Below are 14,567 nucleotides of genomic sequence, written 5' to 3' on the forward strand. Positions count from 1 at the left end.
GATTATTTTCAACATAGATGCATCCCTGCGATTTTGAGCACAATTGAAGCACTTTGCGTGACCAACTTCGAAATAGGGTAACCATAAAAACGACTGTGTTCGATGCATTTAATTTTAAAAAAATTAATAACTTTTGAACCAGTTGATCGATTTTCGAACTTTTTGGGTCAAATTGAAGGTAATTACGTCTAGTTATAAGAAAAAATACCAAAAAATAAATCTGGGTGCTTTTATATGCATAATGTATAAAATTATTGAAATTTTCGTCTTGTTTTTAAATTGAATTTACTCAAATTTAAAAATAACATATTTCTAAAAGTTCCTCCATTTATAGAGTCAAGTATGCCCTTCAAAATGAGACCAAGAGATATTTTTTATGTTTGCCCCAAAAAGAATAACATACAAATGAAAAACGCATATTTTTTGATAAAAAATATAGATAACTTTGAGTAAAATTGAGATATTTACGATGGCAGCATCGCAAATTGTTTTTCTTAAAAAGCTCTAAAAGTCGTTCGAAGACAGTTTTGAGATGAAACTTGAAATAAAAAAGTTAGAGCGTAAAATATGTTTTTGCCTTTCTCCTAGAAAGGTATAGCAATCACAGGAAAAACCAAAGGTATAAAAGTGGTCCCAATGGCCGAATGTCATATACCACCCGACCCCTTTCGACGAACTGAGCATTTTCTGTATGTATGTATGTATGTGTGTATGTGTGTGTGTGTGTGTATGTGCAACTTTTTTTTCTCACTCACTTTTCTCAGAGATGGCTGGATCGATCGATCGATCGAAAATCACGAAACTTCATTATCTCAGAAACTACACAACCGATTTGAAAATATAGATATGAGATGAACGGGCTAGTTAAGAGTTAATTGATGAATTATAATTGAACACGTAGTTTCAAAGTTTGGTTGCCCTATACGTTCCCATTCCATTTGATTATAATCGAACTTAAGCAACCGTTATGTATTAAATTGTTTAAACAACGAAATTCTATTATCTCAAAGATTACACGACTTATTTGAACATAACTAGTGTTATACGAACGAGTCATCTCTCAAACTTAAAAATAACAAACTTCAAAACAATATCATATGTGGCACAAAAGTTATGGAAAAAAAAAATTCAAAGACTATTTAAAACTATACCTGTTTTGATCAATATATATATGGCTTTAACATAATTTAAATGTGGTATCGTACTATTTGAAAGTTCCCGCTATCGCTCGTAATTAAATTGTTTGAAATTAAGAGTCATTTCTTTTATTTCGCTATTTCTCAAGATGATGGAGTTGTAGTTACTTTTTGTTTTTCTTTTGTATGCTTTATGAGTTTGTTTCGTTTGCATAATTCACAGGCCTTGATGAATTCTGCAATCGATCTTTTCATATTATACCATTTGTAAACTTCCCTTATTTGAAGATACAGTCTATGTTGTCCTACGTGTCCTCCTGTAGGTGTGTAATGATAATCGTGTAATATTTTCTGTATTACTTCCTTTTTTGTAACCATCATTGGTGGTTTATAAATTATAATTTGTATAGAATACACTAGTGTATTAGCTATATTTTTGAAATTTTCGACAGTAATCATTTTGAATATTTCGTCGTTAGTCGACAGCGCTATTTTTCCTTGATTCATTTTTACCATGATATCCTCTAATTTCAGAAGAGCAGATTCTAAAATTTGACTTCCGTTATTTAACTGTTGATGCACTTGTGCAACAATTTTACTATTTTTTTTTTATTATAAACTTTAATTCATTTGCGACTACAATTGTTTCTAACTTAAGTAATTTATTTGTTTCAGAGGGGTTATTAGTCGAGTACGCGGAGAGGTGATCAATCTCTTCTGGCGTCGACTCTCGTTCACCCGTAATAATATCATTTATTTTATTCTTTCGAGTCTCTCTAGTCATAGATCTCGTATTTACTTTTAATATATTTATATCCTTTAACTCGTCTGAGGTTGTGATTATTCTAGACAACGCATCAGCTCCTACATTTCCTTTGCCTGGAATGTATTCTATTGTGAAGTCATATTCTTCTAAATCGAGACGCATTCTGGTCAATTTAGAAGTAGGATTTTTCATTCCAAACAGATAAACCAAAAGAGTATGATCTGTCCGAACTGTGAATTTTCTTCCATACAAGTAAGGCTTGAAATAATTAATGGCCCAATGAATAGCCGTTAGTTCTTTCAGAATAACAGGTTTATTTTTCTCTGCTTGAATAAATACTTTACTTGCAAAAGCGATTGGTAAATTTCCATTTTGTGTTTGTTGAGACAGAACTGCTCCACATCCAACGTCTGAAGCATCTGTCGTCAGTATAAATTCCTTTGAAAAATCGGGATATTGCAACAATGTTGGTGATATTAAAATATTTCTCAAACTGTCAAATGCAATTTGACATTTCTCAGTCCAAACGAACGTCGTGTTTTTCTTTAACAACTGATTTAAAGGATATGCCAACGTTGCGAAATTTGGCACAAATTTCCTATAATAATTACATAATGCAACGAATCTTCTAACTTCGTCTGCATTTGTTGGTACTGGGTAATTCAACACAGCCTTAAATTTGGAATCATCAGGTAACATACCTTGATCAGTAATCTTATGACCTAAATATGTCACTTCTGTACTGAAAAAATTACATTTTTGTGCATTAAGTTTCAGATTATAGTATCTCAAACGTTCAAAAACTTGAGTTAGGTTTGAAAGATGATGATTAACTGAACAACCAATAATTACAATATCATCAATATAAATGAATGCTAACTCTGGCGTCAAACCTGCCATGGCTATTGTCATCATTCGTTGAAAACTATTCGGGCTTATATTAAGTCCGAAAGGTAATCTTGTGAACTGATAATGACCATTTTTTGTTGAAAAGGCGGTGAATTTTCTAGATTCATTGTCTAGCGGTATTTGATGAAAACCTGACATGAGATCTAGAGTTGAAAAATACTTTGCTCTACCGAGTTGATCTAAGATGTCATCAATTCTCGGTAGCGGGAATTTATCCGCTAAAATCTTTTTGTTGAGTTGTCTAAAATCGACCACCAAGCGCCATTTTTTTTCATTGTCATTAGACTTCTTTGGCACCAGTAAAATTGGAGAATTATATGAAGATACTGAGGGCTCAATTATGTTGCTCTCTAACATTTTGTTCACCTGTTTGTCAATCTCGTCATGCTGTGCATGAATTGTCTTATAATTAGGAATGTATACTGGAACATTGTCATTAAGAACAATGTTCTGTGAATAAAAATTATTCTGCGTAACCACTTCCTCTGGTAAACAGAAAATATCTTGGTAGTTATTAATTAAATTCATAAATTTTTCTTTAGCATATTGCGGAATTTTTTCCATGTTAATGTTATTTAAAATTCGTTCACATCTTCTTTCATGCTGACGTTTGTTTTTATTCACGTTAAGAATAACATAGTCAGTTAAACGACTTAACGTAGGTTTAAATTGAGAATAAGATATATACAATGGTTCATTATTAGTATTTATAAACTCAACGTACGGTTTTATTGCTGAAATAATGGAGTTTCCACAAAATACTCCTGGATAAATCCCTTCAGAATGAACTACCATGTCTTCTGAGATTCTTAAATGTGGGACTCTTCTGATAACTTCGCTGCGGCTTGGTATCATAAAGCCGTCGTTTAAATTATCTTCAATGGGTATCGCTATCTGTATATTTTCTATGTTAAATGTAAGTAGCCAATATTCATAATCTACAATACATTTATAATTAATCAAGAAGTCACGTCCTAAAATACCATCCGCTTGAATAGGTAAATCGGGCGTAACTAAATGAAAATTATGGTTCAAAACTAGGCTATTGTTAAAGCATAGTGCGGTGTTAACTAAGCCTAAAGTCTCTACGCTATTTTCTGTAATACCAACTAATTTTATTTTATTATTAATATTTACAGATTGATCTGGGTTGATATTACGCGCTTTAAATAACGATATATCAGCTCCAGTATCAATGATTAAATTACAAATTGTATTCCCGGTCATGTGCACTTTGACCTGGATAAAGTTTGATGCATTTAAATTAATTGTCAATATCGGTGTGGCGGTTGGTAACAACTGACTAGTTAGTCGACATCTAGGATCAATTGTTACTGTTGGCCAAAAAAATAATTTGGATTGGAAAATCCATTTTGTGGTATTGCTAACTGTTGGTTATTAGCGTTTTGCTGACTGTTTGGTTGATTGGATTCCGTTGCTACTTGCGCGTAGCAGGGATTAACTAAGCGTTCATGATGTTGAGTCGGAATATTGCTCGGTAGTTGCGGAATGTTATGCTGTCTTGCGAAAAACATTCTTGCAGCTTCGAAATTTCTATTCGGGTTAAACTGATGGTTTTGGTTGTAATTTTGATTAAAACCTCTATTAAACCGATTAAAGTTTCTATTGTTCTGCTGTTGATTGTATTGGTTGTTATGATTGCTATGATTTCTATAGTTATTAAGTGGGAATCGTGGTTGATATCGATTGTTGAAATTAGTTCTTTGATTATTATTCCTCTGCGGTATCCTGTTCACGTTATTGTTTTGATATCTATTTCTGTTACTCGTGGCGTTTAGTACCACTGCGTTCGATATTGACGTAGTAACATTTTCATTCTCCACCATTATATTAATGGCTTCCTGGAGATTGGTGAATTTACCTACTTTTAACATTATTTTTGTCTCTGAGTTTGAAGCATTCGCTACCAATGTTTGGATAGCAGCTTTTTGAGACATTTTCTTTGCGACTTCGCTCGGAATTTTTTCGGTAATATAGGTTTCAGTCAATTTTTCAGCAAGTGAATCTACTTGCTTAGTAAAATTTTGCAAATCGCTTGGAGATTTTAACTTTAAGTTATTCAGATTACTTTTAGCTGAATCTGACGTACTTTTCTCACTGCAATTGCTGATCAAAGCTTGAGTAATTCCGTCATAATCATCCGGAATTGTAGCGAATAGATTTCTCGCTTTCCCACTTAGTTTAGTTAAAATAACTTGAATAGCCGCTGCTTTGTTTTCAGTGGGTACTATTGTCTTAACTAAATTTACTGCGTCCACGAAGGATTTAACTCCTCCGGAGTTTCCATCATACGCAGGAATTAAGGTAGCCAGTTCGGCTGCTGTTTTTATATTAAGTGCCATTGATACTGCGGTATGAGCACGTTTACACCTAATGATTAATTTGGCTAAAATTTTTAATTTAAATTTTCTTTTTATTAAGTGAATATCACTGTTCGTTCTCGAGAACGAGTTAATGGTACTCGGTGTTGCTAATTTATTATCGCTGTTTGCTCTTGAAAGCGAATCATTAATGTCGGGTTTCAGAAGAAGTTTTTTATCAGTAACTTCAGGCTCACTATCATACCCTCTTTGAGTCACTGGGGTGTTGTCCAGAATATTTATGCATTTGTTATATGTTTCCTTTAATTTAGTATAGACTTCTACTTCCTCATTCCAGTTTTCAGTTCTGATTCTATACCGTAGGGATTGTAATAAGATTTTATATTCTGTAAACAATTCCTGAAGTTGAATTGTTTTGGTTTGTATGCCCGATAATGTTCTTCCTCTAGTTTTATTTTTACATAAATTAAGATATTCTCTGTTTATGAAAGCTTCAATCTCTTTCAACCGTTCCATCTACTACCAACTAGATTCGATATGATGCAAAATCATTTGCTTAAATTTTAGCATGAACAGATTTTTAATTTTAAATTATTATATTGATTATGCAAACACAAAATTCTAGCAGAGTTTCTTTCTTTTAAATTTTAAATTATTATATTTATTATACAAACACAAGTATCACTTATCTGGCATTACTGCTGCTGTCTTGTCGTACAGGCTGGTTGACAATCGGTGATGAAGCTTGACCTCTGCTGCTGATGCGAACATTTCGATAACTGTACACTAGTGAATCCATTGATGGTGACGGTTTGTTTGGTTTATTTTTATATATATATTTTTTACACTGTTTACCTTCTTCAGGCGAGGTAGCTACCGTTAAGTTTTTTATCAAAAATGTTTCAAATTTTTTTTTTTTTTTTAACACTGTTTACCTTCTTCAGGCGAGGTAGTTGCCCATGACTGTTTTTAATTATTGTTTATTTAAACACTTTTAACAGCCATCTTTCGGTGGCATAAAGTCTTTTGAAAGTTCACTACACGTGGCTGATGTCGTGGAGACTTTTCGCGATTTTCAGCGCGCGCTTATTAATGCGCCGTTTCAACATTTCATACGCGGTTAGCAATAGTTGAACTAAAGATACACACATAATCACCCATAACATCACTTCGTGAGTTTGCAATGATTCGCTATGCAGCTCCTGATTCTTAATGATTTTCACTTGGGGGTCCGCATTATGTACCGTCGCGGACTTCGACTGCGTTTTCCCCATCGTTACTATTTTTAGTGTCACTTTTTAGTCTATAGTTTTTAAAATTTTGTTCATAATTTTCTCGAATGTTAGTTCTTTGCACTTTCACTCAGATTGTTGCCGTAACAACTCCCACCTTTTACGCTCACCCGCGTAGACCCGCTTTTTTCTGTGCCTTCGTCATACGGGGTGGCGTTTTTTTTATAATTTTCTTCTGTTCTACGTTTGGGGTATACGCAGGGGCGTCTGCGTCGTCCCAACACTCTTCACTCTGCATTTCTGAGCAGGTCACTAAGTCTCTTTGTTTTTCATTTTTCGAGGATTTAACACTTTCCGTATTTGCTTCACTTTTCACTTCACGGCCACGAACTTCTGCAATCTGACGATTTGCAGATCACTCTGTCGGTCGCCATATAATAAGTTAGATCAACTCCATTCACTTTGACGTTAAAACATTCAATAATCTTTATTTTCTTTTTAGGTTTACAGGTTGGTTCTTACAGCTAAGTTTACGCTGCTTAATTCTAATACTACGAACTAGTGGGAGAAAAACATAGCTACCTCATTTACTTGTCATCCAATCGTGGGCTAGCTTGATGACGCCGCTACGATTGGTAATTTGAATACATAACATACAAACATACAGGCGTGCGCGGCAGGCGCAGATAGCCTGTGAGTTTGTTTGTTTATTTTGCAGCCATATGCGCACATCGCATTGGGCTTGGGATAGGTCTGGACAAGACATGGGATAGTGACATTGGATACTCTCACTGTGGCAGTAAGGCATTATGCAACTCAAGTGCATTAGCTTAGTTATGCAACTTGTGAGGTTGGAAATAATTTATTGGCTGGGAAGGAGCGTGACCCAGAATAACTGCTAGACATGTACTTCAGACTGGTGAGAAAATTAAAGGATTTGTTAATCGTTTTGGGACTTGTGGGAATCATGAGTGGTTTGGAAATTATGGTTTGTGAGTGGGAAACAAAGCAATACTTTGCTTTGGCTTTTCTTGAAAGCATATGGAAAAAAGGTTTCTTGGGAACATATGGGAAAAAGGTGGATTTCGTTATTAATTTATGGTCTTGGGAAAGTTATCTTGAAGTTATGGGAAATTCATAAATTTCAAAAAATTCATAATCTGGGATATACCATACACTAACATTACGTCAAATATCATATTTTATACTTCAATTACAACATCAATGTTTTAGAACCCAAAGAGTGAATATACGTTTCATGTAAATCTATTTTTACAAATATTAAGTTCGAATGAGAAAGGCTTAGTCTGACCGCTAGGTGGATTAATTTAGGTTTTTTCGATATAAATAGGTTGTTTTCAAAGATAGAGAAAAACTATTGTTTTTAAAGTTACTTAAAATTAATGGAGCTATAATATTGTAGAACCAATTTTTCTTCTATCTACAAAGATAAAAAAGTCAGATACTTGATTGCATCGAAAATGTTGGTCACCCTAATTTTTGATAATTTTTCAATGAATGAATTATCATATGTAACAACTTTGTAGAAGAAAGTTTTTCTCTAAAATGTTGCTATAGAGCTCTAGACCCAAATTTCCCCCTAAATTTGGTTTCTGGACCATTGTGCGTTGGCCAGAAAGAAAGTCATCTAGAAGATCGAAGAAATCATCTACCTTTGAGGCTAGTGTCTGAGGTGGTCTGTATATACTCACACGAGTGATTTTTTTCCGAGTGCCGATTTCGACAGCAACAATACTGTTATACTCATCACAGTAGCTTCGGACAAGTTCGCATTGGATATTTTCGTGGATAAATAGAGCTGAACCACCTCCTCTTCTTGTCGATCGTGATGCGAAGAAGCATTTATAGTTTTGTAATGACATGGATATTTCCGTATCTGCATGCGACTATGTTTCCGTAATCGAGATGATTTCAACCGGACTGGGCAGTTCATCCAGCAAGTACTCCAATTCGGTGAGTTTTTCTTTTAGGCTCCTCGCGTTGAAATAGAAAATTTTTAAACAGTTTTGGTTGGCAAAATATACTTCGTTTACTGAGCTTATTGTTCTTGTGCTTGGTTGGAACTGTAGGTGAAGGTTTGGATCATTTAGCGTATTCATTCAGTGTTTGAGTGGAAAGTATTCCTTTCACTTTTGATTTTTCCGTTTTCCTGACCAACAATCTTCCGTCCCTGAACCAAGCAAATTATATTTGCCCGTTTCGTTTCAGATCCCTTGCTTGTTTAAACAAATATCTGTTACTTTTTCTTTTTCGCCATAATTTCATCTCGCTTCTTTTTGTTGCACAATTTACCACAAATTGATGGAGGAAATTGGGACTTCGTGGACATATTATTGGGTGCCTTGAAGATTTCCTTCACATCATCACTTTCAAGATTCACTCCGATCGCCTGACAAACACCAGCGGCGATTTTCCCCAGGTCTTTATTTTCTGTTACTGGGAAATTTGAGATCTCAAAAGATTTCTTCCACTTTTCCTGTTTCTGTCTATCGATTTCGATTTCATACCAATCTAGCTGCTTTCGCAGTTCATAATTATCTTCACGCAATTGCTGTTGCTCGTCCATTAGGGTTTCCGTCGTTGTTCGCAGTTCTTCGAGTTACTTCGGAAACGACTTCCTTCTGCCAACTGATTAATTGGTCAAGCTTGGTTTCGATCCGTGTTATTATGACCTCTAATCCTGACAAACTAGCAGCGGTGTTAGTTACTGGTTGCGCAGTGGACAGTGTTTAATCAGCCATGTTTAGTGTGCTTCTTCTGCTCTTATTTCGGCTTTCCTTACAGGGAACACAAAGCCAAAATTTATTGGGAACGGTTTGTATTTCCTGATATTCCGCATCTGACACTGTAGCACATGCCTTATGAAACCACTGCCGACACTTCCCATCGCACTGTAACGGTTTTCCACTTCGACAATATATGGACAATATTTCCAGACTCAAAATTAATTGTCTAAAAGGACGTAGGCATTTTGATATAGGTTTTGTTTAAAGCATTGTAGCTCAGTAATGTTTGGTTGTACAGAAAAATTGTCTGAAAATAAATTGCAGGTAAAACAATTTTTTTTTCAACTACTAAATACTAAATTTCAATTTAAAAAGTTCACGATGGAGAAATGCAACATAAATATTTAGTTAATCAATTTCACATCCAAATTAAAAGATGCAATATGATTAAACCAGTAATTTCAAATCATAGAGCACTTTGTGACTAATTTTTCATGCTTTTGAGATTGATCAAATATTCGAGCTTTTTATAAATATATTCCTTTTGATAGATTATTCGCGGTTCTCCAGTAACAACCATAGGTCCATTGAAATGCATGATCAAAATGACACAATTTATTTTTCGACAGCAAAAAGATGATATGAAATACGTGTGCGAAGTTTTGATCAAATCGTAAATGAGCGATCAAGTAGTTATGCATTTCAAGATCATTTGGTATGAAAACGCTCAATAGTCACATATTACTATCTTGAAATTTTAAATGCTTAAACTGCTTTACGACGTGAAATTTTGAAACTTTGACAGTCTAAAAACTGAAATTCTTACAACCCCGAGTATTTTAAATTATATAATCAGAATTATATTCACTGTATATGATATTTAGAATAATATTTTTAAATTTAAATTTTCAACAACAAACTCCCATTAGGACAACTCAATTTTGATTGCATTTGTGCAAAAAATATTGGACCGTGAAATAGCTAAAAACGCATGGAGAACAGATCGACTTTTTTGATGGCAAATTATTTCTTTCCACAGAGTAGATTGGCCGATAGCCAAAAAATATAATTAATATTTCATGACTAGCTGTTACTTTGATGTTGACATCAATTTCGAAAAAAATTTGGCTGAAACCATATGTTACGCAAGATAGTTAGAGTACGGAATTCACTTGCTTCCCTATTGGAAAATACGACTAAAATGCGCAACTCCACCGCAACAGGTGCAATATTTCCAAACGCTCACCTCTAGCCGGAACCGGATCCCGCTGCGGTACACCCAGCTCAAGCTCCGCATATCGCTCGTACAGCTTTCCGATGGTGGCGGTACATCTGAGAATGAGCGCTCCGTTGCCACCACCTCCCGCCATCTGGACGCCGTTGAAGTGCGAACTCTGCAGATGAAGCCTCAGCGAAGCGGCTGTGGTCATCAGATTGTCCGTCGTGGTTCGCACCGTCTGTTCCGGGGTGAAAATCTGCAATGTAGGAAAAAAAAAAAACAAATAAACATGAAGCCAGTTTTATGAGAGCTTACATTTTAATCCTCGAACGATTAACATTCTGAAACTTAGAAGCGGGCTCTTTTCTGTATTTTTTTTTGCTTTGGATTTCGGCTAGGAAACGACGACAAAGGAAAGTGACTTGTGTGTTACTGCACGTAAATATTTCATTTTCGTGACAGGCAGAAATAGCTTCTTCTTGCCAGGGATCAGCACCCCGATGAAAAAACGGGTGCAAAACAAAGGGATAACGCTCTCCGAAACAGAGATTGTCGGCCCCCGAAGGGAACGAATTAAATACATTTTTCATGTTGTGAACTGTCCTCCTAGGGGTGTCTACCCAATGAAGCGGTTGCTTTCGTGCTGCAACAATGGGTTTGTGACCCCCCCTACCTTCGCGTTTTTCCGTCGGTTCCCCGTTTGGAGGGTACGTTAGCGATTCCTGATGCTAGCTCCGGGGCCTTTTCTTTCTGCGAATTTCGGTTGCCTGGTTGGGATTCTTTTGCTGACAAATGAAGTGATGTTCGCTTTCGAGTGCTTTTTGTTCCACCGCACCGAGTTCCAGAGTAGAGCCACGATATGTCATCGTAATGGAGCTTTTAAAGTTATTTTTTTGGGAACAAGTTTTCGCTATCTGTAGTTGATTTCTCAGTGGGGCGGAAAAATGATCGATGGAAGGAAAGCCTGTCTCATGGAACACAAAACTGCGACTAAACGATATCAAGCAGCTGATAGTGGAAAAAATATCCCGCTAGGATTTTTTTTAGTTACTAAATTTTGGAACAGGACAAATATGAAATGAGAGTAACTTGTAACAATTTGCAACAATTGAATAAATTTTCCGAACACCCTCAACTTTCGAAAAGTAAAGAAAGTAGCCCAACTAGACGCCAATCGACAAATATAGGTGCATTTTGTTGTTTCGTTCGCTTCGCCTTAATTGCCGAGATTTATGGCTGGAAAAGTTTTGGACTGTTTACATGGCTACCGCGTCGGATTGATTGCGGCGAAATAAATCACTCGCAGAACTTTTAGCGCAACTTGTTTGCCCGGCCGGCACTGAAACTTCCGCACGTCTCAATCGGACACTCCGAAGATTGATTGAATTTGGCGCACTGAGCGATCAACCCAGGTCATCCCTTACTGACAGGAGCGATATGAATGATTAGAGTTCTATGGCTGAGTATGAGACTCGCATCTGATATGGGTAAGTTTAGTACAAATTCTCGGAGAGGTGATTTCCCGATAGAGAAACGAAAGAGATATAAGGGGATAAAATTCCGAATAAATCACACCCGTTTAACTTCAGAACAAAATGTTTGTTTTCGATAAATGCTTTGAGTGCAGTTAAGAAAGTGTGCGCTAAATAAATGAAGCCTTGTACTGTAAATCGTTAAATTTTGTACATATTTTAAAATAACGAGAAAATCAAAAAGGTCTACGAGGGAAGTTGGATTAGAAATACCAGTTCCAGTTATTGACCAGCGCGATTATGTTCGGACCTTTCGTGGTAAGCTAGCCGATTGTTGCAGTTTTTTAATAACAAACATAGAGGCATGAGTGAAATTCATGCACGTTCACGTGACTTTAACTAGGATTAGCTCTGACGGATTTCACACCAACACGACCAGTCGCTATATCTAAATAATGACGAGAGATAGAGAAAACTTGTCAACCGATATATTTTTGAAACTAACTAGTTCTTGTCTATAAAACACCTTAAACGTGATACAGTGTTGGACATGACAACAATTGTCAAATAACTTTTATAGAGTTGAAGTCAAATAAGTTGTCCGTCTAAAAAATTTTGGTTTGAAGAAATTTGATCTATTTTAAACAGGATTTTAAACAGGATAAACAGGATCTATTTTAAACAGGATAATGACAGGATTCAAGCATTACAGGTATTAGAAATGTGCTACATCGCATGTGACAGATCCGCTATAAATTATAGAACGGACACGAACAACTTAAGCATCGCTTACTCCGGCACGCTGCGATCTCTCACATGTTGATGCAGACTAGTACAGTCTCTATCACTCTCCATCTCTGTCTTGCAACATTATTTCTCTCCGTTTTGACGCAACATTTCCCGACGGCTTTAATCGTGTGTGATGTGTGTTGGAAGATACTGTGTAAGTGTAGCTCATCCGTTTGCATTTTTAAATTTTGAAAAGTCACAAACCAATAATTATTTTACATATTTGACACCCACAGTGTAGTGTAGTTAACCAACAGCAATTTAACACCAATGCACCATAGTTTGACGAGAACTTGTTTTGTTTTGTTTGTAAGTTGTGTATGTAATAACTTAATTCGTGTGACTAATCTATGTAAATTGTAAACTGTTAATCGTAGTTGCCCTGAGGACGAGGAAATATATCCTTGAAACGTCGGCTTTGACATAATAAAACGTGTTTTAAAGTAACCCGTGACCGAAATTGCCATCATCGAACCCATTAACTATTTATTGGTCAAGCAACGCTTAACATATTTTAAACAACATTCAACTTTTGTTATCATCTTTTGGGAGTGCAGGCTATCGAATTCCTTTGGAAATACAGGTCGAACTCGATTATCCGGAGACACGATCATTCGGAGGCTCGATTATTTGGGGTTCGATTATATGGAGGATGAGATTTTTTTCCCCAATTTCAAAACTTTATGAAACAAAAATAAAAGTTTTTAAACCTGATTCAAATGTTAGTCTAGAGAAATTTTCGAAAAAAACTATGAAAAGTTGCCTAATTAAAAATTACCCGCACACCTACAAAGTTTCATTGAATACTGCGAGGGTGCTTCCAACCACTGATCAACTTTGGCCAAATCTTAATTTTTTCTTTTTCGTCTTTTTTTATTTCTTTTTTTTACTCCAGCTGTAATTCTCTTCCTAATCCTACTCTTATCTAACTCTTTCTTTTACTCTTACTCTTACTCTTACTCTAACTCTTACTCTTCCTCTTCTTCTTCCTCTTACCCTTACCCTTACCCTCACCCTAACCCTTACCCTTACTCTTACTCTTACTCTTACTCTTACTCTTACTCTTACTCTTACTCTTACTCTTACTCTTACTCTTACTCTTACTCTTACTCTTACTCTTACTCTTACTCTTACTCTTACTCTTACTCTTACTCTTACTCTTACTCTTACTCTTACTCTTACTCTTACTCTTACTCTTACTCTTACTCTTACTCTTACTCTTACTCTTACTCTTACTCTTACTCTTACTCTTACTCTTACTCTTACTCTTACTCTTACTCTTACTCTTACTCTTACTCTTACTCTTACTCTTACTCTTACTCTTACTCTTACTCTTACTCTTACTCTTGCTCTTACTCTTACTCTTACTCTTACTCTTACTCTTACTCTTACTCTTACTCTTACTTTTACTCTTACTCTTACTCTTACTCTTAATCTTACTCTTACTCTTACTCTTACTCTTACTCTTTCTCTTACTCTTACTCTTACTCTTACTCTTACTCTTACTCTTACTCTTTCTCTTTCTCTTACTCTTACTCTTACTCTTACTCTTACTCTAACTCTTACTCTTACTCTTACTCTTACTCTTACTCTTACTCTTACTCTTACTCCTACTCTTACTCGTTCTCATTCTTATTCTCATTCTCATTCTCACTCTCATTCTCATTCTCATTCTCATTCTCATTCTCATTCTCATACTCATTCTCATTCTCATTCTCATTCTCATTCTCATTCTCATTCTCATTCTCATTCTCATTCTCATTCTCATTCTCATTCTCATTCTCATTCTCATTCTCATTCTCATTCTCATTCTCATTCTCATTCTCATTCTCATTCTTATTCTCATTCTCATTCTTTTTCTGATTTTTATCCATTTCAGAGCAACACTTTCAGAGAAAGGATACAATTGGACAGCAAGGTTGCCATTATGGATTTTTTATGGCCATCGGTGGAGG

General features: G+C 35.6%; 1 protein-coding gene across 1 annotated transcript in view; it reads right to left on the minus strand.

Moving 5' to 3' along the window:
- LOC129718544 (uncharacterized) overlaps positions 1 to 14,567 on the minus strand; it is a 435,671-nt gene that overhangs the window by 11,885 nt on the left and 409,219 nt on the right. Inside the window, exon 6 of the mRNA XM_055669415.1 lies at positions 10,379 to 10,607. Within this exon, the coding sequence (XP_055525390.1) occupies positions 10,379 to 10,607 (229 nt within the window). The remainder of the gene's footprint in view (positions 1 to 10,378; positions 10,608 to 14,567) is intronic.

This window comes from Wyeomyia smithii, chromosome 1, assembly GCF_029784165.1.
Source record: "Wyeomyia smithii strain HCP4-BCI-WySm-NY-G18 chromosome 1, ASM2978416v1, whole genome shotgun sequence".
Taxonomy (NCBI): Eukaryota; Metazoa; Arthropoda; class Insecta; order Diptera; family Culicidae; genus Wyeomyia; species Wyeomyia smithii.